The 23,474-nt window shown below is 40.0% G+C and overlaps 2 protein-coding genes across 3 annotated transcripts in view; one reads left to right on the top strand and one right to left on the bottom strand.

The window, feature by feature from the left end:
- Window positions 1–9,052, bottom strand: part of rock1 (Rho-associated, coiled-coil containing protein kinase 1) — a 31,040-nt gene extending 21,988 nt beyond the window's left edge. Inside the window, exons 1-2 of one of the 2 annotated variants that reach the window (XM_088428898.1) lie at window positions 9,036–9,052; window positions 8,132–8,974 (exon numbers count right to left, since the gene is read on the bottom strand). In XM_088428898.1, coding sequence (XP_088285024.1) covers window positions 8,132–8,224 — 93 coding nt within the window. In that variant the 5' untranslated portion in view covers window positions 8,225–8,974; window positions 9,036–9,052. Of the gene's footprint in view, window positions 1–8,131; window positions 8,975–9,035 lie in introns of those variants that run through there. The other variant, XM_088428899.1, reaches the window with a different exon arrangement.
- Window positions 9,025–23,474, top strand: part of greb1l (GREB1 like retinoic acid receptor coactivator) — a 50,955-nt gene continuing 36,505 nt past the window's right edge. Inside the window, exons 1-3 of the mRNA XM_088428897.1 lie at window positions 9,025–9,131; window positions 10,903–11,030; window positions 13,530–13,602. The gene's annotated coding sequence lies outside the window, so the exon portion shown is untranslated. The remainder of the gene's footprint in view (window positions 9,132–10,902; window positions 11,031–13,529; window positions 13,603–23,474) is intronic.

Genomic DNA, 23,474 nt, shown 5'->3' with positions numbered 1-23,474 from the left:
CGCAACGCAATCTCTTTTCCAGACATTTAAGTGCGAGCGTAAGTTTTCCATGGAGATTGAGCCACATCATCCCCGTTGTGCATGCCAGCACGAGGCATGCGGACCCGGCTTGTCACTTCCTTTTCTGCCACCTCTTCAACACAATATGCTTTCCACATGTGGGCCATTGCACAGACTGTCTGTCTGTCTCGTGGAAACACGTGATCAAGTAAACAAGTGAAGCCAGTCCAACATGTAAGAAATCAAACAATGCTTCAGGTTAAAAAAAAAAAAAATGGTAAAATTACCAAAGTTGGTTAACACGCTCATATTGTACATAACAACAAGTGACAGGAAATCCTACTTGCCTAGAAAGACTGCAGATTAAAAGTCCAGCGGATAAACGGTAGTGACAGTCCAACCTAGAGGTGGCAAAAAAGGGGGCACTCCGCTTCCTTACGAGTTCCCAGGCAAAGAGAATCACTGTCACAAACGTTTGCACGTCAAAATATAATTGTGCTACTCCAACAGTGAAGAGCGCTCACGTGTTTTCACTGACTGAGCTCAGCATTCGAGCAAAAAGTAGCCGTCTCGAACTGTTCTTGACCTCAGATAGACATACTTTAAGGTTGTTGTTTTTTTTATTATACCCCCAATTCATTTTAAGGAAACTTATATTCGGAACGTAGGTCTTTCTATAAAATTATCAGTCATTGTTTGTTTAGGGAAACTTTGTTTATCGAATGTACCAGTGGTATCGGTACTTGGTATCGGTATCACTGACTAACAAGAGTTTAGTGCTCCTAATGGTATCGGTCTGAAAAAAGTGGTATTAACAGCTTTAAGTTACATAATCATAGTAACTAAACAACAAAACATGTTTGGAAATACAGTTTTATGTAAACTTGCTCAAAGATCAAAAAATGTTCATTAAAAAAAAAAAAAAAAAAGAACAAAAATCGCTTCTTCCCACATTCCAAAAACATGCATGATGGACACTCCAAATTGCCTTCAAGTGTGGTTGTGAGTGTGAATGCTTGTTTGTCTCTGTGTGCCCTGCAATTGGCTGGCACCAGGGTGTCCCCCGCCTACTTCCCATTGACAGCTGGGATAGGCACCAGCAAGCCAGCGAACCTAGTGAGGATAAGCAGCTATAGACAATGGATGGACGATTTAAGACAACGATGAAATAAACTTGCGGAAAATGTGTCCTCTTTTTTTTCTTTGTCATAAAAGTCAAGGGCTGATGAATCCTGTTGACAAAATTAGTAATGAAAACAAATTTAGAGGGATAGTATTTTTAAAAACTACAACGTCAACTTGTTTTAATGTAATCTAGATCCCTCACAGAACAAGCCCTATGAAAATAATTTCAGATCGTCTGTGGCTAACAGCAATGGGACAAAAAAATGTTTAGTGGTGAAAAAAGCAGCAAGGTAATGTTTGCATATTCCTGCAAACTAATAAGTGATAAAGTGGAGGTCACTGAGGATTTTGCCCCATCTGGGTTCGGTGGGTAAATTGGGAAGAATTGCTCCTTTATTAAGAGCCTCAGTCATTTCAGTATGCATTCCTGCACATCATCAGTCAGTTAAGGGAATGCAAAGCTACAAATAGCTCAGCCGATTGTTTTTTCCCAGGCCCGAACAGCTGAGGGGTGCGGTTTACAACAGAAAGAGCTGAACCCTAAGTGAAAATGGGGCGGATCGACTATACATTTAGCAGGTCTTTCCACTTGGGAGAGGAAATTAGATGAATTGTTATCCAACAAATTCTATACTCGCTAAATTTAGACTGCAATTGGGTCAGACTGCTGCTTGTATGAACACAGTGACATGAAGTACACTCGGAAAACAACAGGTTGAAAGCAAGAAATCAACATTAACATAGTAATCATGTTTCACTTGTTAAAAAAATAAAATAATGTAATCAAACATTTCCATAATCTGAAATCTGTGACATAATATATATCCTTGTGTCAAGCTGGTTAGTTCTTAGCTATATTATCAGTAGAGTTATTCACGTAAAGTCATTCATGAATGAAAAAGGTTGCTTAGGAAAAACCACAAGGCTGAAAAATACAATTTTAGCATCTAGCCAGAATTAGGAACCATGTGCAGTGAACCTTTAATTTTTATTTTAGCTGAAAATGAGTTAAAAATTGTGCAGAAACGATCGAAATTGAAATGATATTCACAGTAAGTGGGAGCCTTTTCCATATACATGCAGAAAACAGTAGTCGGACCGTTTCGGCATCTAAATAGGATTTGGGAGGGGAGGGCATTTAAAAAGAACAGTGTTTAACTTCAAACTTTGTTTTTTTCAGGTTATCGAAAAAAAACAACTACATTTATTCAAACATTTCACCGGACACGCTGAAAATAGTAGTTTGCGAAAAGATTAGCGACGCTAGCGTTTGAAAGGGAGTTGCATGGCCTTTGTGTATGCGTGCCATTGGACAGGTTTAGAAAAATTTGAGTATGAGGAGTCATATTTTGATACTGTCAATTTAACATGTCATACCTTTTTACACCGTCATGTTAATTATGACTGCATGCAAAAGTAATAGGCACCGACTTTATTAGGCCAACTGAAGGTAATGCACACACACAAGTCATGCCAGTCATTCAAAAAAGCGAGTGGAACGTCATTTGTTCAGTGGCTCACAGCACTGTTACATTCCATATGAAAACTACAGGGAGATGTGCACTCTGTGAACTCAACCAAATTGACACCTATTAGAAGGTGGATGTGTTAGCGGACTGCACAGCTTTGCAGTTCGGAGGTTCCTTTTTTTTCATTTTTTTTAAACATAAACCTACAAAGGATGTGGTAGAGGTTACTTATGCGATGCTTTCTATTGCAGTGACACGCCACGTTGAAGTGCCGTCTGTCAGATGTGGAGTTTAACTCCATTTTTATGCCTGGCTTGAAAAACAAGAATGCCGAGCCTTGACATGTAAATGTGATCTTTGTGGAGTCAAAGAGCCAAGTTTCTCAAATTAAGTACACACAGAACCAGTTCTAATAGAATATGGGCCACCTGAATACCAAAGACATGGGCATAAGCCTGAATTGATAGCAATTTGTTAATGTAGAGCAAAATTTCCCCATGTTTTTTTTTTTTTTAGTTACATAATCTGCTCAATGATCAAAAGTGCAATGAAAACAGAAATGATTTTCTAATGTTTAAGAAGACAAACCCACTACATTGTTTTAACATGGATTTGTCATCTTAATTTTTGTATTCTGACAATTGCCACCATTTTTAAATAGTGTATCTTCAAGTGTAGTATCACAAATTAAAATACTTTACAATACTTAACTACTTAATTGCTGCATTTAAGCACATTACTCACTAGCCTTTGAATAGCCATTTCTTGCACACGCTATAAGATTACATGAAAACTGGTTTTAAAACAGTATGCAGTATTGTCGCCTGAACCCTTTGCACACAATTCAAAAACTATTTTTTAATAGACTAAACATTTTGATAAATGATGCTTGTGTTCACTACTTTGATTAAAATGGGTTAAAATAATTATTGCGCAGACTGCTGGGTGAGACGATTAGCTGCCTTAGTATCACAGGTGCAACACTGCCCGTTTGTGATGACAGCGTAAAGAGGAAAACCTGAAACCCACTGCTCACACCCCTTTGTGTTGGAAGGAACACACTGACACCACACATGTACTTATCCAAATGCACAAAGTTGCAACAGCTGTGCTGTATCCCATTCCCGTGAGTCCCGTTTGATAAGGGGCGGGAAAAAAAAAAAAAAAAGACGCTAGCTCTTCTCTTACAACTTCTGATGCGCCAATATTTTCATGAGCATTAGTTCAAAGTCACCAAACTTTTTACTGACATCTGCGGCAGTGTTTGGTGGACAATTGCTTTCAACATATTCCCAATAAGCCATGACACCAACTAACATTGCAGAATCTCCATTCATAAAGGCGTCGTCTGCTTCCATTACGGCTCCTGTACGATCGCCATAGGCATAAAAATCTACGTAAACAGTAACACTATCCCCCTTGAACCTGTCATTTTTAAAGAAAACTGCTCCCGCTAATAGAGGCTTGTATTACGATTTATGTCGAAAGGCTGAAAACAGCAGTCTGTAAAAATGGTGGACATGCTCATTCACAAATCCACCTTTCAAATGTGTAATCAGAAGACACTTTTGTTTATGGAGGACAAGCGCATTAACCGGTGACCAATGCAAACAGCATTTCTATAAGCAAAAATGGGCCATTGCATATCACTAACAAACATCAGAATTATAGTAAATATCTTGAGGGCCGCTACAAAGAATTATTTTAATAACCGACTAGTCTGTTTAATATTATTATCGATTACTCATGCATCCATCTAACACGATAACCGTGAGCGTGCTGGAGGCTATCCCAGCGGTGTCATTTAATCCGATTTTTAAAAAGGAAAAATCACCAAAATACGGTTTGTTTTCCAAAGTAAAAGCACATTCATGCACACATCTTATTTTGATTCCTAATGATAATCAGTACGCGTTTATACAGATCAAAAGAAATCTCTGAATCTTTCCAGTCAAGCGGCTGTAATTCTGAGCATTTGGACAATTTCGTCTCAAAACGATTAATTATCGAAAATACGAAAATGATTACAACTGTAATGGATTAGTTGCACCTCTAAATATCTATGTAAAAAAAAAAAAACAAACACACACTTAAAAAACCTATGCACTGGCCTGATGTTCAGTTTGAGAGCTATCAGCTGTTCACAAAAGCAACAAGTGGACAATGATCAGACCCCCCCCAATGTCAGGGAGCTTTCACATCACAATGTCAGGAATTCTGTCTATTGCGATCCCTCTTTTTGGAGCCTGCCTGGAACATGATTGAGGAGGGTGGGGGCCGCTGAACCAGATAAGGCCCTCTTCCATCCACGCGGGATTTATTTAGGGGGTTAGAAGATAAAGGCTGACAATGTTGGAACACAGGCCTCGATAGAAGCAGAGGCGTGCTCTAAGGCATAAGACAAATGACAGTCTGGGGCCTTTGTGAGAAGAAAAACCACAACAGAGCTATGCTACCAAAAAAAGACAGTCAAGGTACAGAAAGTGCGTGCTCACAGTCTGCCATTGAGCATTCTGATGGAAACTATTACTCATAACCAAACACGATTGGCCGCTTTATGAGCTTAATGTCCTGTTTCGCTGCTGCCTTCAGAAACATGAGTCTTCGGCGCACATAATTTTGGTTTATGGCAAAGAGCGCTGGAGCCCACACCCTGCTACCTCAGAGCAGCCTGCCTTGTCTCAACCATCGCCAGGCGTGCAGCAGAATGGCTTTGGGACATACTGGGGAAACTCGGGGGGCCGATCCGAAGACAAGAGCTTATTTGATTAGGATGGAATTTTATTAAACGGTGGGTGGAGTCGGGCCACGGCTGGCAAAAGGCCTCCATTCATTGATCAAGGCAGATTGCGGCGAGGGAGTGAAAAAAAAAAGGGGGGGGGGGGGGGGGGCAACAACAAGCTTGTGTGCAAAGCTGCAAGCGTGAGCAGTCCCTGCAGCTTTGGCCCATTAAAAATGCAGAGCGTGCGCACTTTTAGGTAACTTTAATTGGCTATGTCTGCAACAGGATGGGAGGTCACACAGACCAAGTAGCTTTTATTTGCAAGAGGCTGCAATATACAGTAAGCCATGCAGGGGGTCCATTATTATGATAGCTATGTGATCTGAATTGTGATCTGACGTGTTTTCATACATTAACGTGCAGGTACGTGTGATTATTATGACTTCTTTAGCATCCAATACCATGCATCTTTCTTGATTTCACACTTTCACAAATCTGCAGCTTTAACAAAGCCCTTTACAGAGGTTAGTGTCAGTTACTTTTGTTTCCTGTACTTCGACAACACATTTAGATCTTGGGATTAGGACTGGAGGTATTGAGTTCTTTTGGACTCGCTTATTTAGTTCAGTATTCCACCTATTGATTGGATAACCATTTCCATGCATTACTCACTGCCAGAGCCAAATATATGTTGTTGTTTTTTAACAATACAAACATTAAAGCCTGGAGACATGTGTGCTCTTTCAAATGGTGGGATAAAGAAAGGTCTGCGGTGTAAAAGTGCCAGTGCCCTGCTTTGGCAAGTCCTGCCTGAAAGGAACAGGAGTAAAAATCACAGCTCAACTGCCATTTCAATTTACCGGGAATGCAGTTGAAAGTGGTTAGTCGTGTGTTAAAGTGCCTCTTGATGTTCCTTGAAATTGCCGGACAACCTACCTACCAAGCACTACTGACCTAAATAAGCCCATTAATCAAATAGCTTATGTGGCTGAATGAGTCATTGGCACTATAATACTTAGGAAGTTACATAACCACAAGGCATTTTTGTGGTCAGCTACAAGTTAAAGGCTGCGTTCAGACTTTTTGCCCCATTTGATAAAATGCAAAGCTGTGATGTCGTGGACTTCGAAGCGCACCGATCAAGCAGCATTAAGCTCAAGTGTGAACACAAACCAATTTCAGTTTGATTAAACCATCTAATACAACTTTTACATACGCTAATGTACTAGTACAGTCAAAATAACTGAATCTATCAATGTGGGGGGGGAGAAAAAAAAACAAAGATCAAGCAAAAGTGGCAATAAAAGGAGTCTTCTTGTGCTGTGTGATCAAGTTTCTAACGCTGTAGTGCAAACTACTTCATTAGGCGCCATTTGTAACCTTGAAGCGTAAACAAGGTTGTAAACCTAGGAAGCTCCTTATTTATCATAACACATATATTTTAACAATGCATAAACTGCAGTCCATATGTTACTTTTACGAAAAAAAATTATGCAATATTTACAACAGCAACAACACTGAATTTGTGCTGGGATCCTACTGTATGTGCACATTGATTTTTCAACTAATTTGATCCAAAAGGCCACAATTAAATCCCTCATGGCTCTTCCATCTCTTTGAAGCCTGGGGCAGCAGACGGGAAGAAAGTGTAAAATCAAATCAGCTCACAGTCATTCCCGAATACCAAAGCCCCACCTGGAGCAAAACCACCTTTGTGCTGCAGTAGGCTGTTTCAAGGACACAATTTTGAACTCCAGAATGTGGATCATCTATCAAAGCCAAATATATTCTACTGTGAATTAGCCTTGGCACATGTGTTTTGTTGCATTCTACATTTTTTTTTTCAACAAGACAGAAAAGTTAACTGTATCCCACGAACACGTGATATCATTGGAAAGGCCAAGATGTCCTCTAATGAGCACATTTGGAACATACTTGATAGGATAGCCCAAAGGGGAAAAAAAATGTTGTTTTTAAAAAAAAATGTCCACTACAGTTGACACAAATTAATAGGCTGAGTCTCAACCTCGAAATGGAAATGTGGCTCAAACATCATAAAGAAAAAAACTCCCAACTGCAGACTCAAACACAAGAAGAATCACGAAAATGTGAACAGTGTGTTCAACAGTCTAATAGAAATTTTGATTTGATTAATGTCATATAACTGTCTAAAATACAACAACCACACATAGGGGCAATTATGTATGATACATAAAATCCCCAACATACACAACAATCTACAACTATGTATGAATAAAAGGTGGACTTATTTTGCATTTGCAGTGGATCTCTTTTGATTTTGCACATGAACTTAATAATAAAACGGCTGCAAACGTATGTCGTCAAGTTTTCTAGAGACTTTGTTGCAAACAAGCCTTGCTACCCACATGTCAAAGGTACTTAGGCGTGCGAATCATGACATCACACGAGTTAGTGATTTGCAGTTCAAAGCCGTCTACATCCTAAACATCTCGAAAAGTAACACACGTCTGCAAGAGTCTTGATTGTATTTCCCATATTATTTTGAAATACAATGTCTACAAAGGTTAAATTGCAATTTGTTTTCCCTCAAATTGTAACTTGTTTGCTTGTTAACCCCAACCAAATTCGTCAAACCGACGTCTGATATCAACTGAATTGAATAAAAAGTATTCGCAAAGACAGAATTTGGTGAGAAAGTGCGCAATTAAATAACAATTTCACGGCTTTCTGTCAAGGCGAGCCGACGTGATTTGTTAGAAAAGAATTTTGTGCTGAAGCCCGAATGGCTGCCTCGCGTTGCTACCGAGCCAGCTAGCAGAGGCTACAAACTTACCAGAAGACAATCTGTGTTGATCTCCGACTTGGGGTCCTTCAACATGGCGTCGATTTTTCCAAACCGAGCCTCCATACTTTCCCCGGAAGACATTTTATCTTGGAATTACGTCTCCCCCCGTGTCTTGTTTTCAAAGCCAACAAAAAAGGAGGCAAACTGAATGGCTAGCTAGCGTTAGCCGCCAGCGGTAGCTCGCTAGCTAGCTAGCCGAATGTTCGTTTGTTGTTTTTTTCCGTTCTTCGTCGGAACTTTTAAAGACAATACATCGTTCTCCTCGAGCTCGTACACGAGATAAAACGTTTAAGGTTCCGCTGGATGTACAAAAGCCACATTTTAAAAAATACAGCAAAGTATAGTCCCCCTCCAAATGTGTCTGACAAACAACTTTCAGGGGCAACGCAACGGTCGAAGATTAGACAGCCTCCGCAGGATGCCCGCAGCGGAGAATGGCTTCAAAAGTCGCTGCATCCGAACAACAATACCAAAAGTTGCATTTAAAACATCAGCGGAGTTAAAAACGGGCCCGTTCCCATGTCCGTGCCAGGTCCTCGCAAGAGAGGGCGACAAAAACTAACGTGACAGCTCAAAAGAAGAAGTAGTGGGGAAGAGGAGGAAAAAAAAACTTCTTCTTTCCAAATTTCGAACAAGTCTTAACGATTAAAAAAATATCCTTCCGCCGCCGCTGTCACCGACTGTTAACCGTGTCCCGGTCCCAGAAAGTGGATCCCTCCGATCGGGTTTGTGCACGCGCTGGATTCCGATGTGTTTTTAGTCGCCGATGGGGGGGAAACAGCAGACGATGCCCCGATTTTGTCCCACAGGCTGGCCAACATGTCCGCCTTCCTGTTCAAACACCCCGGAGAGGAGCCACTTCAAAATGTCAAGCAGTGCGCATGCGCCTTACCCAAGCAGGCGCAATGGAGTCCCCATGCGGTTGCTGCCGTCAATAGGCGACGTGTTGCTGCCTCCCTGCTGTTGTTTGTTGGAGAACAGCATGCAGGTACGTTCATCAAATACGTTTTTTTTCGTTTTAATTATGTGACATTTACAATAACTGTCAATACTGCTTTTGAATATTCTCAATCACACATATCATTTGTTCTCAATACATTGAACGGATTGCAACTAGTTAATTATGTCTATATTTTCAGCAATAAACATTTTGGCTGGATTCCATTTGATAACTTGAATATTTTTTAACGTACAATTACTTTCAAAACGCATTTTGCCAACTGAAAATCGCATCGCATGCGCCAATGCCCGAGGTGACGACCAATAACCGCTCACCTATTTTCTAGGTTTGGTCATGTGACATTCGCAAACTGAGCTGTGATTGGTCGTTGCCTAAGCACGAAGCAACTGAGATTTGCAGTCAAGTTCATGCGTGAAAATTAGTTTTATAAGAAGGTATTAACTGTACATTATAAAACAATAAGTTATCAAATTAATCAATGATAAACGATGACCTTTCATACCGTATTTCGAACATGTAAAATATAAAAAGAAAGTTAACATACAGTCAATAGGAGTATTTAAATTTATGAGGACAAAAAACAAAACAAAATAAACATACGACAAAAACAATCATCGATAAGTAACACAAGAGAAAGTTACACAGTAGTCAACAGTAATCGGAAAGAAATACAAACATGCATATACATTTTCAAAAAGGAGTTGAACGAAGCTTTAACTTTTTGGTTCCTAACCTTTTAATCTCCCTTACATGATCATTATATCACATATTTGTCATTTTCACACACCATTTCTATACTCTAGAATATTTGCAGTGCAAAAAATATTTAGTATAAAATCAAATGCTATATATACATTTACCAATTTAATTACCATACATATAGACATGTAGTTGTGTATTATACCAATAGACAATAATACTATATGATTTAATTCCAAAACAGCTAATATACTTATCTACACTGATATCATTCCTAATCATTTAAAAAATTAGTATGATTACGAGTAATAAGGAATGTACGAGTATGAGTATAAAGGAATGTACTTATACTTAGTATACTTATACTTTACACATACTTTTATAAATAAGTACTTTTTTCATGACAATGCCAACAATTACAATAATAATACAATGATGATGGTGATGTTGCTAATAATTATAATTACATTACTATTAAAAAAAAAACACACGTAGCAAATCTCATTCCGGCTCATTATCCAGTTCTAGCTTTCTGCTGCACTTAAAAAAACATTTCAAAATATAATAACATTATCACATTATTCTAAAACGTCACCTCTTAACATTATAGCCAACAATGGCCATGACATTTTTCTTTAAAGATTATAGCTTTATCCTCATCAAAATCACGATGTTCTATAACTACAGTATTACGCATCTTATTAAGAGTTTTCTCCGGTAACATTATGACATTATTGTCGTGAAAAGGTGAGGCTATTCTCTTTTTCTTGAATCATTGGTTCGCCTGTAAATTGAATATTTTAACCACCAGAGGACGATGTCGTGCTATTTCTTTCAAGCCATTTGCACCCATGCGCTTGCGATGGTTGAAATGAATGAACCCGCACACTTGCAAGACGTCACGTTGTGCGTCACGTGTGCAACGTAGAATGCTAATATAGAGGCTCGTGCATTATAATTACTTTCTCTGCATATGCAATTACGTGAGCGTGCGCGATTATTAAACGCGCTTTCCTGCACTTAAAGTCTGTTCTTTTGCGCTGCACACACACAATGTTCCCCGAGTAGAACTCATTGTTCGATCTCCGCACTGTTAAAGTCGTAAAGAGTCTTGATGACGTCACGTACTCTCCTGATCAGCTGGGACAACTGGCGGCACGAACTCAACTCGCCCACCGCCGAAACGACACCGAAATTGGACCGCACGTCGTCGCCGCGTGGAGCAAGGTAGGTAGGCGTGCAAAGACACGCACACCTGCACACGCACAATGTGTAATGATTACACCGTTCCCTTAACAACTCGTCTTGTTTAAGCGCTTCCGGGTGGTCGCGCGAATGCCTGTCGTGCGCGCTGACCACAACTCAGAACATATGCTTGCAAAGTTTGACTCCAAACTTGCATATGCATACTTTAAACCGGCATGCTTTGAAGCCTGAGTTAAACGTTTTTTTGTGTTGTTTTTTAAACGCAGGTTGATGTATTTGCCTCGTTTTCTGTGCAAAAGGTGAAGCGGCTCCCACCCTTCCCTTCCCCCTATTAAGCAAGACGTTATTACTGGTGTCACACCAGTGTCATGGCGGAGCACTGCCAAATTTGTCATACAAATACAATGCATTGGTGTCGACAGTGGGCTTCCTCACAGACCTGAGGTTTGAGGTTCGAATCTCAACCTTCCTGTGTTGAGTTTATAGATTCATTGCTCAGCTGTCATCTGGTTGGAGATGAGCTTTGGAACCGGAGGGTCAAATTGAAGAAATGCTAGTTTGATTCTTGGTGACTGTCAGGATGCCCTTTAGGAGGTCACAGTTGAGGTGATAGCTCTTCTTACTGAGTGATTTTGTTGGGTATATGCTGTGTGTTGCACAAAATATTTTGAGCAGAGTGCAAGACGAATCTCTCCTTGATAAAGGAAAACCACCTAAAATTACTCCGGAAAATTGTCTGTAATACATCATTGCCACAGAATTCACTACCCCCCCCCCCCCCCTTTCTTTTTTACACCTTTGACATAAAAAAGCTCAATTACCGATTATGTCTGTAGTATACAACAATCATTCTTGCCATGGTGTCCAAAAGTAGTTCAAAATTAGACAGAGTTGTTATGCGCTAGGAGGCGAAGGTGTTATATATACATATATATTTATATATATTTAACACACACACAAAACCAAACATAAAGCAAATGTGTGTTTCAGTAAAAAGTGAACAACTTACTACTTTTAAAAAGATGTAAAAAAAAATACAATGCTGCAAAGATATCAACAATTGTAGCAATTTGTGGTAAAAAAAATTTTGTGTGTTTAACAATGTTGAAAAAGTGTGTTTTAATATGTATTTAAAGTAGGGATAGAGAAATACTGGCTTATACCAAGCTCTTTTTAAGTCCTTCCCACCGGTGTCAAACTCAAGGCCAAGGGTCCAAATCTGGCCCGGCTCATCATTTAATGTTGCCCGCAAAATATTGATTTGACTTCATCTTTTTGGCTAAAATATCAAACTTGCTAGTAGTCTTCAGCTTTTTAAAATTTTGTCGAAAGAAAAAAACCTTTTTGATTGCCAATTTGTCTTTTGAACAGTTTTTGCTGGCCTCTGATTTCAAAACGAGGTAAGCGTGTGACGACCACACTTAAAAAATGTTTGACGTCACTGTCACATCATCCCTCACATGACTACATTGTGGCCCCTGGTAAAAATGAGTTTGACCTGCCTGTTTTAAGAAATCGTCACCAATCTTATAGAGGAGCACATCTTCAAGTATAAAACTTGACTTAGAGGGGCAGTACGTGGCCCGAAGGCCTTGAGTTTGACACCACGCTCTGAAATGTCTCGATCAACACGGCGAGCGTTCCTGCGGCCGCCCCGCAGGCTTTGGTGTTGAAACAGGCTTTGCCAACTCTGATAAAATCATATCAGATAAGAGCGAGCAAGGGAGATGGTCTGTCACTGCAATTACAGGCAAACCAGTCCGTCTTCACCGAGTCTAATCTGCCTTTCCTCGTGGCTGGTGTCCTAAAGGTTGCATTCCTCGTTTCTCCCCGGCCTCCCCCACTTGTCCTCCTCCCCCTTTTCTGTACTTTGTAAATACCTCTGGAGCTTGAAAGTGTAGCGAGATTGTGGTAAATCACTGCAGATAATGTATACCATTCAGAACGGTCATTATTTTGGTCTTAATCTGTACTGCAGTGTGGCCCACTGATATGCAATCTTTTGCATTTCAATTGCTGAAGTTGTTAAGCCAAAAAAAAAAAAAAAATGACGGATCCTTACCACTTTTACGCATCCCTCAATGGTATGGTACTGGCCTTATGGCAGTGGTAACGATATGCCAAAAATCACGGGTCGGTTCATACTTTGGTGTTAAGGTCACCGTTTGGTTCGCATCGGGAATTCTCAAAGAATAAAATGCAAAACATTTGAGTAATTGCCTATTGCAAAATCACGGCAGAGTTTGAGCTGCACTGCATTTGTTTACGATGATTTGTTTATGAACTAGGCGTTATATTTCCTCTCTCTTACCCCAAATCTTCCATGTGGGAAGATTGTTTACATAATGAAAGATCATTTAATGTAGTTTAGTTACCTCAGAAATGTGAAAATTCTGAGCATTTGAACAATTTTTGGCCTCAAAATAATGAACTAGTAATCAAATATGCCAATTGACGATATTGGTAATCGATTAGTTGTTGGTTACGTAATCACTGTACCTCTAAACCTTTTTCGCACAGCGCCTGGGAGCAGCCAATCGACTTCGGCAACGGACTGGAACGTCACTCGGACTGGAATCTGCGTCCTGCACAGGTCTGTAAACGATTGGTGAAAAAACAAAAATGGCATTCAATGGCTCTGAATATTTTCCTTGTTCGGACTAATGTATTACAGATTTTGTGGTAACATTTATAATATTTGTTTGCAACAAAGCATTTATTCTTTATTTTGAGTTATTGTTTTTTTGCGTTATAACGTCCTTTTTGGAGCGTGTTATTTGGGTTTGAATTGTTTTTCGCCTGAAGATTGTGGCTAAAAATTCAGCGCCTCCCTACTGGATCTGCATTGGTCCAAATCATTTCCAGATTATTAGTTAAGAATTCATTGACGGTGTGAAATTAACCAGCAGAGGCGCTGTCGAGTCACAACGGGTTTTTCAGCCGAGAAGAAGACACATTTTTCCATTGTGCTAAATCTCTGATTACCTCCTGGCAGCGTCGTTTGATCAATGACATAAATAATACAAAACAATCAATTGGGAGATGTCACAATAAATGAGCCAGGAAATTGAGTGGAATTCCCTAGTTTTCACGGCAGGAGGATGAAAAGGTTGGATCCTTCAACCCCTAAATTGACCTGAACTCAATTGATTACACTTTGGAATTTTCCTTGAAGGTCACCAAATGACTGTAAAAGCAAAACCAGGGGGAGATATGGGGTTAAGCGATTCATCATGCGAGCACGCGCTTGTAGGGTGGCCTATCTACACCAAGAGCATGCTGTCGTAAAGGACAAGGGCCGGAGGGGTCAGGGGCTCTGAACGCTGACCATCTGGCCCGTTGGTGGGGGAGTTTCCTCACTGCCTCACTGGTCGTCTTTGTTCCCGGCAAACAATCGGGACTTAATCTGGGCAGAGATAAGTAAGGGTCCCCGCGAAATCGCTCACCGTGGCAGCTTTTGTCTCTTTAGCCTTGAAGGAGACATCTCTTTTAGCTGCGTCGCTGGGGAAGGCGGGGTCTTCAGGTGTATCTCGACCCACCGTCTTAAGTGTTCATTTTTAAAACATGAGTCGCAAGATGAACTGTCATATGCTTCAGTTGCAAGGCTGCAATGAAAGAAGGCTTGTTTCTTATTTCTGTACAATTGATTTGCCATTTAATCACCAACGGTTGAAAAACGGCCGTGTCTTGGAATTAGGCAAAAAAAATATTGATGACACATTTGTAAAGCTTTAACCATAATAATTACTGGTTAAAGACTGTTTTTTTTCTCTCAATGTCCTTCTTTTCAAGGTTGTTTTTTTTTTTTTTTTTTTTTAACCGTAGTCTTCCACAGAAAGAGCACAAATCACATTCTGGACATTTCCTCATGTCATAAAATGACACGAGACATTGTTGATAAGGTCACCACTAAGAACACAAGGTTAGCACTTGACCTTCCATAGGAAAGTGCTTTTTTTTGTTGTCGTTGTTTTCAACTGTGAGTAGCATACACTTTTGCTGTATTGCTTAAAATGTTGGAAATTAGGGCTGCAGCTATCAAGCAGTTTTGCTATTCGGATATTCTATGAAAAATTCTAATAAATTATCAAGTATTTGGATAAACATATACACTGTATATACTACATATGTGTAGATATACTGTAAATGTATGTACTGTATATATTTTCACTTAATTATGAATGACCAATTTTTATAAATGTTTGATGATCAACATTGTTTTTTAACGTATATTTAAACTGTGCTCCCCATAAAATTTGATCAGGTCGGACAAGCCGGCTGAAAACACACATTTGAGTCTACGAGATTAGGTCAAATGTGACCAGTAGGAAAGAAAATTGTGTCATCATCAAAGTGTGCAGAGTCATTTACATCCGTCACGCCAGCCTATATGGAGCACTCGAGCGTTGCTAGCTAAGCGGCTAATTTATGCTAGGTAGCCTGAGTGAATATTGGCAACAGGTGCTGTTCGTCATTTTCAATTCAGTGTAATTAAGTCGTTTGTTAGTGCCTTGAATTGGTTATTGAAAGTGATTTGCAGAAGACTTTTATGTTCTTTTTTTCTGGAGTTGGGAGCAACAGTTGCAGTAGAAAGACTAGTCAAATTATATTAAAAGCGCACCAAGGCATTTGTTTTCATGTATTTGGTGAAGTCAAGTTTATTTTGAAGTTAGCCATTCATAGTTTCACTAGCATGCAAGAAAACTTCACCTTAAAGGGACAGTGTGTAAGATTTAGACAATTTTTTAAGTAAAAAGGAATAAATTAAATGATTTTACATTTCAATGACTTGCAAATGAACCGGTATGTTTCAAATATAATCATAGGTCTAGTTATCTTTAAATTATATTACGTGGGGGTGGCACTTCCCCGGAGGCGGCCATGTTTGTTATAGCTACGGACAATGGAAAATGCAGCGCCTGAAGCCCCTCCGGCTGTCAATAATGAAAAATGGTCTAAAGCTTACACACTAAGCATTTTTTTTTTTTTTTTTTACCCGAGATACTCAAATTGCCAAAATACTAATTTCAGCCCAAGTGGTGGTGCTTTTTTTTTCTATGACTTATGAGTCTCGTCGTTAGTCTCAGCGCGCCTCATTCACACCGCTTTGACGATTCTACGAAAAGCTCCAAATGATTATGTGACATCCGCTCATGCCCTCATTAATTGTCTCCAAGGGAACGGCTTTGTTTATTTTCCCCACATTATTTTCGGACTCGCATTTAGGAGAAGACGTCGGCGTCCTCCACGATATATTGTCTGTTGTGACACGTCTGCATGCAAGGGATCACTAGGACGTGTATTTGGTATCATAACAAAAGCCAGGAGTAAGGATGGATTACCACTGCCGTCAGCAGCAAGGGAACCTGGCGACTGCATCGCTAAGGGATTTGGTTTCTTCGCTGGAGACATTTTTGCATATTGATCCATATAGGGCAAATCTATTACTCCCAACACCCTCGCTGATCATTAGATGGCAAAACAAGCACGAGGGAGGCGGGCAGATGCTCCTCTTGATCCTTTCAGAAGCACTTAGTGCAGCACCGACCCTCACTGCAGATGGTACAAGGGCCAGCCGGAGGGATTAGCGCTATTGTTTCACGTGTTTTTTTTTTTTTTTTGACAGAATGAACAATACAGGTAGTCCTTCATGTCCTCATTCCTCAGTCAAATTGAGCTTTGGACATTGGTCCTAGTATTGCTTCTCATTAATAAAGTACAAATGAATGATGGTTCTATTGGCTAGGCCAGAGGTTCTCAAACATTTTGGAGTCAGGGACCCCTTTTAGAAAGCAAATTTTCCAAGTACCCCATTGCAAATGTTTGCGGGCATGGAACAAACAAACAAAAAAATAAGCCAAACATTAATAAGTGTTTTTATATTGTAACATATTCAATTTTTCAAGTATATTTGTAAAAAAAAAAAAAATGAAAAAAAAAAAAAAAAAAAATATATATATATATATATATATATATATATATATATATATATATATATATATATATATATATATATATATATATATATATATATATATATATATATATATATATTATTGTTTTTTTTTAATAAATATATTTTAAAATGAAACGAACCCCCTTTCATATACATTCATCAACATGCAGATATTTTTTTGGGCGGGTAAGTATATATATATATATATATATATATATATATATATATATATATATATATATATATATATATATATATATATATATATATATACTTACCCGCCCAAAAAATATCTGCATGTTGATGAATGTATATGAAAGGGGGTTCGTTTCATTTTAAAATATATTTATCAATAAAATATATATTTAAAATATTTTTATTAAAAAAAAATATATATATATATTTATATATATACATATATATATATTTATATTTATATATATATATATATATATATATATATATAATTTTTTTTTTAAATAAATATATTTTAAAATGAAACGAACCCCCTTTCATATACATTCATCAACATGCAGATATTTTTTTGGGCGGGAAAGCATATTCGGTGGGTATTGTTATCAAGGTACGAAGCGAGGCGATCAGTCTTGCCATGTAGTGTTGTCGAGCACTGACGTTTGCTTTATGGTTTAGTAGAGCATGTCACTGCTGATGTGTGAGATGTTTTCCACCTGGATCAACACGCTTGTAAACTTTTAACCAGAGGTCAAGAATGCAAGGAACACCGCGTTCCCCGTGTCCCGCCGCCGCGGTAATACGACAGACAGACCTTGTTGATAGAAGCATTCGACGTTAACGTTTTCCCTCACGCCGGGCCAGGAATTTAACGGGATGCTCATGACGGCTCCTGCAAGGGTTGGTTTCCAGTAATACTGGCCAATACGCCACGCCGAGTGTCCAAGGTCGTCCCTTGAAGCGTGAAAGCGGAGGCGAGGCGCCGATAAGCTCGGAAGGGGAGGATGAGGAGTGACTACAATGGGCTGGAGGTTAAAACGCGTGCGGGAGTGATGAAGGCGGGCAGCTGGATGCGGGCTAGCATCCAGCTTTAGCCGGCGCTTTTTGAGCCAAAAAGCGTCCTCATACAGTAGAGGACGCATGACACAGGCGACAATTGGATCATTTAAGGGCAGACCCACAAAGGCCCGAGCCCCTCCCCCGGCTGAAAGGAGATGTCAAAGGTCTGTGACCCTTTCCATTTATGTGCATTGATCCCTTGAGGGGTGGCGGGGGCTATCCTCCCCAAAGCCCACCACCACCATCAGCTGTTATATCTTAGTTTCACCTGCAGGAAGCGGCTTTATTTGATTCCATCAGCCGCCCATTGTTTAGCGCCACGATTATTAGCCAATTCATCCATTTCAAGCAGCAGTTTGTCATTTGGGAAATGTGGTCAATGAGACTTTTATGATGTCAAAGGGAGGGTGGAGTGGGAGTGGGGGGGGGGGGGGGGGGGGGGGGGGGTCTTTGTGCATCTTTACCGGCAATGCAGGCCCATTTTACAATAACTCAGTTTTTTAGGAGTCCCCACAGTGTGTGTGTGTGTGTGTGTGTGTGTGTATGTGTGTATGTATATATATATATATATATATACAGTATATATATATATACAGTATATATATATATATATATATATATATATATATATATATATATATATATATATATTTTTTTTTTTTTTTTTTTTTTGTGCGTATTGCTATACATCGTATGCATTATGTGCACGTTATGTAAACCTGAAAAACATTTCCTGACTAAGGTGCACCCGACTATACGATAAAGAATTAGAGAAAACACAAGGATAAGTGTGCCTAAATGACAGTAATTCAATCTCAAAAATGTCCGTTTTATAGGTTCAACTGTACATTGTCCAGCTGTTCAGTACACCCCCCCACCACCGCAGGGTTCAAAGGTGACATAAGTGAAAAAAAAACAAAAAAAACCGAGCCGAGCTTTTACCACAGCGACCCCCTGCCTCGTTTTTCAGGGAGCGTCTCCGCAACAAAAGTCAATGGGTCGAGCGTGTGATGGCATAGCCAGGCCTCGCACACGTAACACACACAAAGGAGGGCCCGGCGGGCTAATTACCCAAACAGTTTACGGAATCACTGCGCCGGGCCGTGAGCCATTTGGCACCGGGGAAGGAGACAAAAAAAATATTGGACTGATTGAAGTCTGGAAGTTTTATTTTGAAAATCACTGCATCGTGCCTGCGTACACATTTGAAGTTGTCTTTCCCTATGTGAAACTAGTCCACCACTGAGATGGAATCGCTGTGGAGGATTGCAGCAGATGCCCTTGCATTTCTCCAGGCTTCTGATGTGAGCTCATGAAGAGCACTTAGTAATGTTATCCTCACTTTTTGCCGTCCAGACCCGGAAAGCATCCGGCGGCGGATCGGCCTCTCGCAATGTTCTGTTATAGAACAGTGTGTTCTCACAGACTGTTCCATCCGCCGTTTATCCGCGACTTCCCCCCACTCCTCCTCCTCCTCCTTCTTCCTCGCTCTTTGCACAGATGCCAACCCCACGAGCGACGGCCAGGCAGCGAGCACACTGTGTGCTGTGCCACCAGCTGTGTCGGAAAGTCTGTCAGGTGGATGCTCATTGTTTTGGCTACCGCGGCGAGATTTCCTCCTCGAAGATAAACAATCTTTGAATCGCTACCTCTCCGTTAGATGGATTGGCACTTGCTGTCTAAAAAGAGCAATTTTGGTGTCAAAACCACTAGACTGGGAGAAAACACGATCAATTTGAAATTACGATTTGACGGAAATTACGCATTTTTTTGACAGTTTTCCTAAACAAGCTTGGTAGATTGAGAGTTATGTAAGTTGCAGGAAATTTTAAGTGAAAGGAGTTGTAAAAATGTTCATGGACATACAGTATTATGTGCTTATACGTTAAAGTGAATTTAGTGTGCAGGGTTCCTCAGAAAACTTGCTGAGACAAACTGGGAAAATTCGAATATTCATCCACTGGAGTGCCTCAAAAAAAAAAAAAAAGACTTCAAAAAACAGAAAGGGGGGGGTGCTTAGTTTGTCAAAGGGTTAAAGATCAATGCTAGTGCAGGGGTTGGATCCAGCCAGATGTTTTTTGTTTTTGTTTTAATATGGCTCTTCCAATATTTTTTTGTAGTTTACTTCTTGTTTAGTGCAATAGAACCGTATATATTTCCAGAATGCCATTTAGAGGAGCAAAAAAATATTAATAGTGCTTCATGAGGCTTCATTTTACCAGTTGAAAAGCTGGAAGATGACTTTGTAATTTTTTGGCTTTGAAGTATGTGATGAAAGTTGATCAATCAATTAACATATAATTCTGTGGAGGTTTTTTTATTTGTTTGTTTTTTTTGGCATCTAATGTCTCACCCCATTCATTTTGGCTCCTACGCTCAAATGACTCAGTTCCACAAGGTAAAATCTTGATCAGACCTTGTGTAGGCTGAAGTTCTGGAAATGATTCGAGCTAACCGCAGCTGCATACGCTCTCGCTTCAGCAGCATTGTCACCACAGCCCATTGTTCTCACACGCTATCGCACAGAATCATGCATCCAGAACGGCGTCCTCAAACAGGACAGTTACTTTCCCTCTTAATGGAATACAAGGTCAGCGCGTGTTGATGCTGCCAGCGTTTGCGTGGGAGAGGTTTGTCCGCCTGCGCGCTTTATTTTTTTTTCCTCCCCGCCAGCACTCACATATCGTCCAAGGCTACGGTGACCAAGACCCAAGCCCGCGCTGCAAGGACTCAACGTTCCGCTGAGCCGGGGTGGGGGGGGGGGGGGGTCATTATCTCTTTTTGGCTCTCTCTTTTGCTTGCATTCTCCTCCCGGGTGAACGCTTGCAGGTCAAGCACAGCCAAAGGAAAACATGGAAAATAATTCCGTATTGATCTAGGTGCGGATCGGTACATCGACTGGATGGATAGGGTCAGTACGCTTCGAACCCACGCGCAAGCTTTTTCAGAAGACTAATCCAATGGAACCGAAGCGACGGCTGTCACGCACGGAAATAAGCGAGGAAGCGCGCAGGGAAGGAAATACAGTAGCAGGGCCAAAGAGAATCGATGCCGTCCGATGAAAAGCAATTGTCACCAGATTGTATTTTTGTTTTATTTGGTCGGCATATTTTGTTGTGGTCAAAAGTGGATTTTCTATCGCAGGGGTTACCGAATTTGAAAATAAGAAGTACTTCGTGGGTGATGATAAATGTGAAGGACAACCAGTTTCGTTCATACTTCTAAAGGAAATTTGCTCAAATTGCCTTTATTTATGTTAATATTAATAGGTTATAAGTAAGTTATCCATCAATGTGAAGACACAGATCATGTGAATGATTTACCAGGGTAGGAAACAGATACAACGCTTTGAAGTCATGTTACATTTTTTAATGTTTACATGTTTATATTTTTTGGACTAAAGGAAAATTTATTTGCTCATTTTAATTTTGCAACCCAACAGATTTTTTCTCCAAAATGTGTATTGATTTTGATTATTTTTAATACTACAGACTCAAGTGGATGTTTTGTTTGTTACCTTTAGTTTTCTACAAAATGTGGATTTTTTAAAAGTATAAATACACGTTTTGTATTTATTTTCATTTTTGAAAATCAAAGAAGGAATGTGTTAATAAAGTCCAGCGCGTCTCAATTATATTTTGCAAGCCCTTCTATCGAAAAGTAAAAACATTTTGCGCCCTACCCACTCACTGTGCCGACTATAAACCTAAATCAACTTATAACTAAAAATTGTAACTACTTTTTACAGTGTTTACAGGTTAGTCTAAATCTGAAAAAAATAACCATGTGCATCAAAGTGCCTGAAAAAAAATGCCAATTCTTAATTTATTGCAATGACACTTCATATGGCATTGCCCCCAGCATTGAAAATTTTACAGACCTCTGTAGCTTTTTTGCCCCATGTGTGATATGATTTTAAAGAAGCCCATCAACCTCCCTCTTTTCCTCCATTTTCACACTTAGTAGGTGTCGAAATAGTTTATATCTGAAGTAGCTCCATTTGTTGCGGTCCACACTCAAAGTGTTTGTGATGGAGGGAAGAAAGAAGTCTGTTGTGTGTCTCGGGCGATTTCCACAATGGTGCCTCTCCTTTCTTGTCCCTCCCCGGGCCACCTTGAATCGCTTGCGAGTGACGCGTGGACAAAGAGGCCTCTCAGCGTCTCGACGCGCGGGCCCACCTCCCCCTTCCCCGTCGACTTCCTTCAGCGGTGTGGTCAGTCGGATCAATCCCGTCCCTCTTCCTGACCCCGGGCGTGCGGCAGTGCCGCGTCGGCGACGACCCACCCCCGTTACATCCCTTTCATTATCCCCCCCGCCCACCCAACTCACCCAACTCACACATACACACCGGCCTGATTAATAAGGAGCAGGTTGCCCCCGGTGATGTGCTTAATTCCCGTCATGCAGCAGCAGGAATCTTTTTGTCTTAATAGGACAATGAGAGTGTGGATCCGAGGCTTTTGTTGGTGGGCTTGACCCCCCCCCCCAACTTAAAACGAAGTGACAGTAAACCTGAATGAAGGGCCTGTAGACTTCTTCATCCGGCAGACAGATGGAAGGCTTAATAAGCCAAACCATACAATTGCATTGAAGTCACTTCACTGAGAAGAAACCACCTTTTGCAATCCCAATTTTGGACCAACTAATCACCGCTGAGGTTTTTTTAGACCCTTCACGCCGATTAATTGACATATTTTGGTAAAGTTAGTTACTTAGAATCAGGGGTAGGCGACTACCGACACCGAGGAAGCAGTACCGGGCCAATACCGGGCCGTTCTAGTGGCAGTTTTTTTATTATAAAATAGAAATTACAAATTAGAAGAAAATCCCCATTAATTTCATGACACTTTAACGCTTGTGCAGTATTTTGACCATTTTTGGCTCATTTTCTTCCACGTAATTCTCACAGTATTTTAGCAAAGGGATGGCACACTCCTGGGAGTGTGATAACTAAGTGGACATACCATGTTGAACTTTGATATGTATTCACTATCTGGGTGAAATTTCAGCTCCCTGGTGGTTTCTTTCAACACTTTCTTTTTCATGTGAAATGCTTTGGATGTAAAGATCAAAGGATTGGAAGGTTGAAGGAATATGCTACATTACAATCTGTATTTCTTTCAATTCTGTCATTTTTTAGAGGGCAATTATGTGTGTCTAAACTACTAGTTTTACCAGTGTTTTGTATTAGTATCGGTGACTACTCAAGAGTTGAGTACTCGTACTAGTATCAGTCTGAAAAAAAAGTGGTATCGAACATTCCTACCCAAATTAGAAGAGAAAGACATTGGGAAGATACAACTTTCCAGTTTCGCAATTTTATTTCAAAATGTGTAGTTAAAATATGTACAATATGGAGCTTTTTTAATGTAAAATGGAAGGAAAAATCATAATTTGCTGTTAAATAAGAATATTATTTAGTGGCTCTCAAATATGTGTTAAGAAAATGAACAAGAAAATGCAGACGAACTGTAAAA

Source organism: Hippichthys cyanospilos, chromosome 12 (genome assembly GCF_059441005.1).
Source record: "Hippichthys cyanospilos isolate Australia breed blue-spotted pipefish chromosome 12, RoL_Hcya_1.0, whole genome shotgun sequence".
In the NCBI taxonomy this organism is placed as follows: domain Eukaryota; kingdom Metazoa; phylum Chordata; class Actinopteri; order Syngnathiformes; family Syngnathidae; genus Hippichthys; species Hippichthys cyanospilos.
Note: the sequence above shows the minus strand (reverse complement) of the source record. Positions and strands in the feature narration are given on the sequence as shown.